We start from the raw sequence: 10785 nt of genomic DNA on the forward strand, positions 1-10785 counted from the left end.
TGTCTATTATGGAGATATAAACCTATAATGTTATACTAAAAAAAGTGTTCAATTACCATTCACTGAACAATGAATAAGTTAGTGTGGTGTTAGGGCAGGGTCACAGAATAATGTATCTCATCCTGAAGATGAATTAAATTGTTATTTAAATAAATAACATACTTACTATGAAAGTTAAGACAGTTTCTCTCTTGGCTGGCTTCAAGTCATCGTTCAGTGAATAAACTCTAACCTTTACTGTAGGAATAATTGATATCATTAAAAACTCTGCTAAACACAAGGGTATTTTGACTGTTCACAATAATCAGCCTTAAAAGAGATGAATCTCACTATTGTAAAAAATCAGCCTTAAAAGAGATGAATCAGCCTTAAAAGAGATGCCTTAAAAGAGATGAATCTCACTATTGTAAAAAATCAGCCTTAAAAGAGATGAATCTCACTATTGTAAAAAATCAATATACAGTCAATACACCAAAATTCATATTTAAAAAAATGTTAGTTTGCAGATATATACATTAGTAAAGCCTTTTTTCTTTTAAAGAGAATCTTCTTGGATTCCTTTAAAGAGCTACTTCTAGTGAACTTAAAGTACAGTTTACTTTATTAAGCTATATTTACATATGATTTTTTTGGAACATATATGTAGTACAAAATTAGGTATATCTAAACAATTAGGCCATTGTTTACCAAGAATTTCATAGTAGCAAAATAGTAATGTCTGCCATACAGTTATATAGGAGTTTAATATAGTGTATATAATATATTAGAGTTGAAGATTTTAATGGAAAATTCAGTAGTTTGATTCAGACATTATACACTCTTTCAACAAAGCCCCAAATTATCTCTTATTACTGCTAAAGGCATCCTTGAATTGTATGGTTTTGTTATATTTATTGAGCCAGATCCTACAGTTGTTCTCATTATTAAAAGAATAATAACAGGGGCTCGGTAATTAGTTCTCTTCCATTTCTTTCTTTCAGTTAATAGATCTCCACTATTTAAACAAATGCATCTGCTTCGCTTTTAAGTGATAGCTGCTTGAGATATGCTTATCTAGTTCCAATGACGAATCACAAATTCTCCTGGGTTTTCCTGATGCTCAAATATTTCATGGCCAAATCTTCACCCACAAAATAAAACTGAATGGCACCATAAACCTTTTAAAGAGTCAGTATTATGCAAAAACTCTACATAAGAAGCCACGTTAAGCTCTCTAAATTGGTTTCACGAAGACATTAAGATTAAGGAAAGATGTTCAGTAAATCCTCCCCACACTGCTGTCCCCTTACACTCACCCTTATCTCCCACCTTGAATCTTTCCTCCTGCCTTATGAACACTCCCGGTTCAGCATCACTGGAATGTTGTCAGACGCAGTATGCCACAAAAGCTCAGACTCTAGAGTGCAAATCTTTGGTTTTACTCCTGCCTCTGCCACTTCCTAGTGTGATCCTGAGCATGATACTTAATTTATCTAAATCTTGGTTCCCTCATCTGTAAAACAGGACTGCTTCACAGTGTTGTAAGAACTAAATAAGACAAAGCTTTTGCATAGCCTGGCACATAATAACTAATCAATAAATGATTATTATTTTTATTTTATTAAAATGATTATTTCTACTATTACGTGTCTACCTTCTAACCAGTTTGTGTTTAGGTTGAAAAATTAATTTTGTCTTCACAGCAATGGCATAGCAGAGACAAGATCAATAATTTTTTGTGTGTGTGCCAGAGATATGGCTTATAAATTTTTTTTTTTGGTAATGTATGGAGTGCCTTTATGAGCAGGCACTATGCTAGCCACAAAGATAGGGTGGTGAGACAAATCAGACATAAAAGTCTTCTAATGGAGAGGAGGAAAGAGGCAAACACATGATCACACAAGAATATGTAAAAATCCAGTGTTGGGAAGCACGACAAAGGACACTTCCTGGCTTTCTGGGAGTGTAGTCAGGGAGGTCAGAGAAGGCTGCCCTCTGTGGGATGACATGTAAGGGCTGAGTGGGAGTTAACAAGGCAAAGGAGGAGCGTGAATGCACTGGGCAGAAGTATACAGGTCTTAATATGGATGGGAAAATAGTGTGAGAAAGCAAGTGAAAGAGGTCCATTTGGCTGGTGTCCACAGACAAAGGGGAGCATGGGGGGTGAGGAAACTAGAGGGGAAGGCGGGATGCAGGCTGTACGGAATGGAAGTATTTTGGTCAATATTCTAAAGCCTTTTATTTGATAAAGTCTTGAAGATTTACGCCTTTATCCTAAAGATGCTTATACTAAAAATCCCTCAAGGGTCGTTAGATTAAATGTGTGGATCAGGACATTAGAGCTATAAATCGCAAGGTTTAATTAATTTTTAAAAGGATTACTTTTAAATAATTCTTTTTCTTCTGTGTACGTAAGGCTTTGTGTTACTCCACAGATTAAATAATAAAGGAAAACACTTTCCTAATACTCTGTGCTAGGCACTGTTTTACGTGCTTTACACATATGAATTCACTTAATTCTTCTAACTCAATGAGGTAAATTCTATTATTATCTCCATTTTATAGATGAGGAAAGTGGGGCTCAGAGAGTTTGAGTAACTCACACAGGGTCACAGAGCTAATAACAGCCCCAGCTGGGATTTGAACCAAGATAGTTTGGCTCCAGAATCCACTTTGAGGAAACTAGAGGAAAGTTCTCCAGTTTTCCTCTATGATTAGAACAGATGAAGATACCATGTCTTCTTACAATAAAGTCCTGATAGAGAAATAGTAGATGTGGCTGTTAAGGAAAAGTTTTGATAGCTAAGAAAGATCCCAGGCTCTGAATATCAGACTACTTATTGGACAAAGACTTAGGACCCTAAGTGGTAGGTAGTGTCAATAAGACCAAATTAATAAAACATCCTCTCATACAGAAGGAGGACAGGGCAATGGTATACTTGCTTCTGGACATGATTATGTTCAAAAGGGCCCAAGCTTTATGGGCAGAGACTATCTCCTTGTATACCAAACGATCATCTTCTTGGAGTCAAAAGATGGTACTATTCTGACAATAATATTCTGGCCAAGCTGAGAGCAATATCCCACCCTCTCCAGGTCTTTCCTCTCTGAGGTGATCATAACTGGTCGCCCTGCTGAAATGGTAATGGTGTAGGCCTGTTCCACCCCACTACCGTTATCGACATCAATCAACATTTAGTGAGTAAGTACTATGTGAAAATTTTCCAGCAAAACTGGCTCGTCCTGCCTTCCTTCCTCTGTCCTTCACCAATGATATCATTATCAAAACTCTATAAACTCTCCCTCCCATATATAGTTCTCTCATAATTCCATCTCTGATGTGCTCAAAAGTCAATGAGAATAAGAAAGAGAGATGGAGGAATCAAAAACTTTGCAGAAATATAAACATATTTGGGCAGAATTCACACTCTTCTGTGTTTTATTTTTGGTTCATTGGGGAACTGAATCCAGTTACTCCTCAATCACAGAGTTTTAACAGGCTATCTTGCCCTTTCCCTCTCTTATAGAAGAATCATGAATATGAAATGATGTTCTAATAGAAACTTTCTTAGGTAGATCCCCTGGAAAAACAATAGCCATATATTTCCGTGATCTAGTTTATTCAGATGCAGGAACATCTGATCCCCTAGGGTTGGATTTGTTTTCTAAATTTAAGGATTAGCTCCAAAGTAATAAAAATTTTTTATGAATATGGCTTTATAATAAATTACCTTTCCATTGCAAAATTATATTTGCAATTACATCTTATACTTGCTTAATAAATAAAGTATTAATATGACATTTCACAATTTTTAAAAAGCTTTCTTCTACATATGGAAATAACTGATGGGGCTGATAATGTAATTATTGATTTTGCAATTTCCATATGAATCGAAATTTTATATTTAAAATCAAATTTAAACTTAAAATTAATTTTATTTAATTATTTGTTTAGCATCAATTTTAAATTACAATGGTATTTATAAGTAAATGGTATTTATAAGTAAATGGTATTTATAAGTAAAACGTCATTGGGAATTAAAACTCTGTTAAACAAATGGGAAACCTGTCTCCATTTAATTTCAAGTGTTATAAAGCTGTACAATATACTATCAATTGTCTGCCCCAGGGAAAGAACCATCTTATACTCTACCTGACTGGTGTGGAGTGTAAACAGGTTTGTCTGTATGAATGAAGAGAAAACCATTATCATAGGCTACTGGCATTTTTTTTGATTTCGAAAAATGCTTTGATACAATGTCCAAATACACATGTGAAACTGGATTTTGTCCTCCAGATAATTGTTTGGGCTGTATCTGTAACAGAAAAATGTTAATGGAAGAGTATAAGAATTTTAAGGTTATAAAACATGTTGACTTTCTAACTACCACAGTAAAATCATTAGAAGGAGAAATTATTATGTTTATTTAATCATTTAAAAAGTAGTAGAGGAGCCAGAATAGTAAATAAATTTTGACCAAAGCCCTGCAGTGTTAAATACCATAATCAACATTTAGATTTAAGCAATTAAAAATCTTCTGGTTCTGTGTTTCTTAAATGTTATATGCATTTAGTAAAACTGTATAAGCTATAGAAGCTCTCTTAACAAACTTTCACTTCACTAGCTTGCTGGATTAGCCCATGCTTTCCATTCCCTCAGTTCAATATTCTGACTGATGTTAGGACACTTTGTATTCTATCTACGCCTTTGTCTTCACCAGTTGATCTGCACGCTTTCCAGTATTTGTAAGTAACTGTAATTATCCACTGTGCATTGCATGATATACATATCTAATACATAAGAAGTAATGAAAGAAGAGTGTTTCTATGAAAACTTAGGCTCTGGATACATGGGATAAAAGTTAATCACTAAATTCTACTGCTGTGGAATTACATATGTGAGAATACTGTGAAAGTTTGGAAAACATTAAAATTCTATAAAGATTCTACACTCAAATTGCTTTGCAGGTGTCTTTAAGGTCTTTCCCACTTTAAAGAAACCGAAAGTGTAAAACAAAGATGATTCGTTAAAGGTGTGACACATAATAAAATCTGACCTTCCAATCAGTAGACCCGTACTTCAAGAAAATACCTTGGCACGACATCAAACAATTGGCAAATAAAGATACATTATTATGTTAAAATAAAATTAAATGCTTAATATATACATCAATTTTTATGATTTCCCCACCATAATTTACTTTCCAATTAATCATCTAAGCACTGTTCAACAGAACTTTCTGTGATGATAGAAATGTTCTTTGTCCAATACAGTGGCCACCAGCCACATGTGGCTATTAAAATGTGGCTAATGTGATTGCAAAACTGAATTTTTTATTTTTGTTAAATTTGATTGATTTAAATTTAAAGCTAACAACCACATGTGGCTAGTGGCTACCATGAGTCGCATCATATAAGAGTGTCTACTGAAAATACCAATTTTGGTAAATGAATTTTAATTCTTAATAAACCTAATAAGTGTATTTTTTAAGAGATTAGAGATTTACCACCAACATTAATAAAGGAATTCCTACATTTGGTTAGAATTTATTTAAATCAGTGTTTCTCAAACTGAGTAATGTACATATAGCATTTAAACGATAAAAGGTTCTAGAGGACTCTCAATGCTGACTTATAATTATTTATAATATAATGTTACTTGTAATAAAAAATAAAATGTACAAACTTAAACCTAGGTATAATCTTCTTATGCTTTTGGCTTTTATATAATTATAAAATCAAAACAAATTTACAAAATAAATTCAAAATGCTAAAAATAAATATAATTTTAATTTTAAGCTCTTTATAAAATTTCATATTTTAATTCTTTTGTAAAAACTCACTTTTAAGAAACACTCGTCTAAAAGAACCCCAGAGTCCCTTCCAAGTCTAAAAGTCTGATTTTTCTGGTTCTTGATTTTGAATTTTTATTGGAATTTAAAACAACGTTTTGCTTATATTTATCCACTTGGCTGAATAAATAATAAGTCTAGAAAATTATTTTTAGTTATCAGAATTTTTAATAAAAAATGAGTTGCAAACTCTTTTCTAACTAAGCTATACTATAATATCTTAACCGAAGGAAAAGTTATTTGATCAAGGTTGTTTTTTCTATTAACTATGGGTTGTCAGTGAGAGCTATTTATTTCAGTAACCAAAATTTATTAGTTTTGGAAACTATAATTGTAGAATGTTGTAGTTTAAACAAACAAATTTTCAAAAGTATCTATGGGTTTTGTGTAGGCAATGCATTTCAGATCAATATGCATATTCATATTTTTTTGTATTGATAATTTTCACCAAATATTTTCAATTGATTTTCAAATATTTTTACATTAGTATAATTTTACTTTCCAATAAGAACATTACAATTTACATGGATTGCTCATAGAACAGACACAACTCTCCTATTTAGAATTTTGTGTTTCATTCATATTACCATTGTGACTGACATCTAATAATCATACAGAAGCATAACGATATAAATGATCAAATCTCTATGTTATCAATATTCAAACTTTGTACATGTTTTATTGAGAATATTGTGTATATATAAATAAAATAAAAGATAAATACATACTGTTAAGATTGCAGAGTTTTGAAATTTATTTGCTGCAGATAAAGTAACATAGCCTGAAGCATAACTAAATTTTTTATCAGGATAACTTTTAATGGAAATTGTTGCATCAAATGCTTCAGTATATCCATAAACTTGAACTACAATATTTTCAGATGCTCCAACATGAAATACTTTTGGTGCTGAAAGGACATACCTGTTGAAACATAAAAAGAAAAAAATCAGTATCTCTATATAACATATTTTGTTATACTTGTGATTTTTTTGTCTCAATTGAGAGATTCAATTTAAAATAGGCACATTTTCTCAACTTGAAAATGATATTTTTAAATTAAAATTTATTTATGACATATGATCGTTTCAATATAGTTTCCAAGAAGAAATAGCTTGGAATTAGGACTTGAAAAATGGAGCTGGAGATTCAGTTAACATTTAGAAAGGAAGTAATGGCACCTTCTCTGAGCTACTGCAGCACAGAAAGACTTTTAATGGTGTTGACTGGAACATGTAAATAGGGTTGATATTTTTAATATTTTTGCCCAGTGAAGGAAAAAAGCAACATAGGCACCAGTGATTGAATTCCAGTCTGCCATCTCCTGGCTGAGTAACCATGGGAAGGTCACTAACCCTCTCTGAGACTAAAATACCACCTTCTCTACCAGGCTGAGGTAAGGCTGAAATGAGAATATGTATATGAAAGCACCTAGCATGCTTAGTACTCAATAAATGTTAAGATTCATTAATTTCACTAAATTATTTGAAAGGAGGTAATTTTAGAAGTATTGTGTTATACTAGTGAGTGTATTTTTAAAAATGATAGCATAAAAGTGAGCTTGGGGGAATGCACTTGAAAATGAAAGCAGTGATCAAGGTCCTTGAAGAGGAATAATCGCAATCATACAACAACAGAGAAAACAATAATGAGTAGTTACCATATATAAGAGGCTATATAGCACATTATATACAACTCTTTTCATCTTTATAACAGGTCAATGACATAATACTACTGTTTTTCTTATTTTACAAGTGATAAGAGGTTATTTGATTAAGGTCACCTCGCTTAAAAGTGAATGAAGCAGACCTTTATATTTAGGTCTCACTTGGTTGTTATGTGTTCAGTTGAGGTCAAAGTTACAAGCTTTGTTCACAACCATAGGCTGTCCCCACAGTTTTATTTTTCATTTGATTTATACAAGAATGGAAATGAATCTATATGTGTTTTGAAATAAAAATGTTTTAAATTAGTGGTTTTTTTCATTGCTTTATTAAAAGAAAACTTACAAATATAAACTAGGTTATTAATTATATATCACAAAGTATATAGTTCGAATAGTGAGAGCTACTTATGCTATTACATGGAAAAACATGTTTCAACTCAAAAGGTCATAATGATTGACTAATTCACGAGGCTGAACAGCCCATCACCCCTACTAGTAGAGTTATTGCTGGATCCTTTCAACATTATGACATTTAAAAAGTCTTTTCAAATCAGCAAGTCTTTAGAACAATGAAATTAATTTGGAAGCAATTAAATCCTTTAAAACATCTGGCAATTCTACTTGACAACTAATTTGGAATCATTTATAGGCAAATTGTGAAAGAGAGGAAAGAGGAAAGGAAAGAGGAGAAGAAAGAAACTCCAGACTTCCAACCATGATCTGACCCATGTGCTTACCCAGGAACAGCAGAAAACGAGAAAACTTCAGCTTTGCTAATAAGGTACATTTACAGAAATCTTACAATGTGCTAAGCACCATTTTGAGTAATTTATATGCAACCTAACTCTGTTGCTATAACCACTCTCTGGAAAGATATTGTTATTATCCCCATTTTACAGATGAGGAAACTGACAACTTACCCACGGTCACACAGCTAATAAGCTATAGAATTAGAAATTGATCTTGAACATCCTGTTTCTTGAATTAACATTTTCAATTGCTATACTACACTGAATTTATCAAGAGTTTTACAAATCTAGAAAAAAAGCTATTTTAATTTTAGTATTCTTAGAAGTTTTATAATTTTTGGTTTAGTATTGCTTTAATATTAAATTGTCTGTGTGGTAGTGGTGGTGGTGAAACATAAAATATTCAGTGTTTACAAGTCCCTAAAAGATGGCTCTGGAATCACACTTCGTGCAGGTTTTGGTCATTACTGATTTATCAGTAGCACAATCTAATTGTATAAAGAATTTCATATTTTTCTTATTTTCTTTCAGCGGTTGCAGAGTATCAGGCCAGTGAGTTTGCAGAGGGGCAAAAATGTCACTTTAGCCTCTACCTGGAATGTTCTCTCCCCAGATATTTGCAAGGCTGTTTCCTCACTTCCTTCAAGCTCTGTTTGAGTGCCACTTCCTTAAAGAACCCTACTTGTCCACACTTTTCAAATAGCTCCCTGTCATTTCTTTGTCCTCTTACTCTCCCTTATCTTTTTCTTTGTAGTACTAATAACTACCTGACCTTATTTATTCGTTCCTTTCTTGATTCATTCATTCAGTTATTCATTATTTGCTTCTTTCACTAGAATGCAAGCGTTATACCATCCACTATATCTCCAGTACCTACCACATGATAGGTGCTCGATAAATTTTCATTGAATCAATTACTTAAATTTATTAATTTAATAGACTGATGACCTTATTGTAAATGGTACACCCTCTTTTTTTTTTTTTTTTTTGAGAGAGAGAAAGAGAGGCAATGCTTATTAAGGGTCAGTACAGAGTAGTGGAAAGAATTCAGAATCAGGGGCCTCAGGTTCCAGTCCTAGTTCTGCCACTAATTTGAGGTCACTTATCTCACTTTCTCTAAACTTCAGCTACTTTCAAAAAAGAATATATAAAAACTACTGAGGTACTGGGATGATTGTAGCAATGTAAACAAATGAAATTAGGGGTGGGAAAGTGCTATAAATTTATGACATCCTAAGTATATATTTATATTCATAATATAGTTTACATATTTATAGGTATACATTTATGACAAACCGAAAAAAATTAAAGTGGTAAAGAGGAGTCCTTAAAACAAGTCCTGCTTCTGCCTTTCTCTAGCAGTGTGACCTTTGGCAAGTCTCTTCCTCTGTCTGCACTTATTTGTGAAATAAGTAGGTTCAATTAGATACTCTCCCGTTCCTTTTCAGTACTATAATGTTTTTTCTAGATATGTGATCACTATTTTAAGACATAGTTTAAAATGTACAGTATTTCAATAACACTAAAAATTGTGAAGAATGAGCTCATAAATATAAAAGTAATTATAATAGTTTTTTCAAGTTTTTCAACAATAGTTTTTCAAGTCATTATATTAGAATTAACGCTCAAGTAACCCTTGCTTTGCTATGCACGACATATGGAAAACTATATAATAAATATTAATAAGCAATAGATGATAAGAAAGCTTAGTAGCTTGAGTCTACTTTGTGCTTTATTATAGAGAAATTTGAGTAATCACTTATATAATTAAAAAAAATAACAATCCCTAAATGCTGTCATGTCATTAGCTATTAAACAAATCGAAATGCTTCCATGACTATTCCATGACTAGATGAGACTATTCACTTGATATTCTCAAGTAGAAAGTTTTTTTCAAATTAACAGTCAATTGAATTTATCTTTCACTCACCATAATTAAGATACATTGAAAAATGAAGACAGGTTCCTTTACTTACGTTTGTTCCTGTCCCCAACTTTTCCCCAGAAAGATTAAAAAACAAAGTATACCACAAAGGCCCATAGCTGGAGACAGCAGTAAACCATGGATATAACCTTGAAATTGCTCTCCTTTTAAATAAACCAAGCTTAAAGAATTTGGGTAAGTTAGCTTATTGGTTAATTATTAACATCAGAAAGAGGGACTTCTAAGTAGGAAAAATAAAATTGGAATTGAAACGATCTCTAATGCCTAGGTATAAAGACAGGAGATATTTTGTAAAGATTTACACCTAGAGAATTTATTTTAATTTACACAAATAACAAGATTCTAACATGGGAGTTTGGCACTATGATGAATGGCATAAAACTAGAAATCAATATGTCACATTGCCTTTGGCCTTTCCTCTTTTCATCAGGGCAATTGCTCTGATATTATATCATCTGTGAGCATAGTTCTGATAGATCCACTCTGATACCAATGGAGACCCACCTGGAGTCAGCTTCAAACCAAGGTGATTTTAGCCCTGGTTTAGACAGGGCTCATTAGGTGGTCTTTCCAGAGAAGTCCTGAGCAGTAGTGTCC

At 32.5% G+C, this 10785-nt stretch overlaps 1 protein-coding gene across 1 annotated transcript in view; it reads right to left on the minus strand.

Annotated features, from left to right (window-relative positions):
* Positions 1 to 10308, minus strand: part of C5 (complement C5) — a 76377-nt gene extending 66069 nt beyond the window's left edge. Inside the window, exons 1-4 of the mRNA XM_011360990.1 lie at positions 10220 to 10308; positions 6560 to 6752; positions 4133 to 4295; positions 167 to 237 (exon numbers count right to left, since the gene is read on the minus strand). Coding sequence (XP_011359292.1) covers positions 167 to 237; positions 4133 to 4295; positions 6560 to 6752; positions 10220 to 10284 — 492 coding nt within the window. The 5' untranslated portion in view covers positions 10285 to 10308. The remainder of the gene's footprint in view (positions 1 to 166; positions 238 to 4132; positions 4296 to 6559; positions 6753 to 10219) is intronic.
* Between the last annotated feature and the right edge of the window lie 477 nt (positions 10309 to 10785).

This window comes from Pteropus vampyrus, unplaced genomic scaffold (assembly GCF_000151845.1).
Source record: "Pteropus vampyrus isolate Shadow unplaced genomic scaffold, Pvam_2.0 Scaffold61, whole genome shotgun sequence".
Lineage (NCBI taxonomy): Eukaryota > Metazoa > Chordata > Mammalia > Chiroptera > Pteropodidae > Pteropus > Pteropus vampyrus.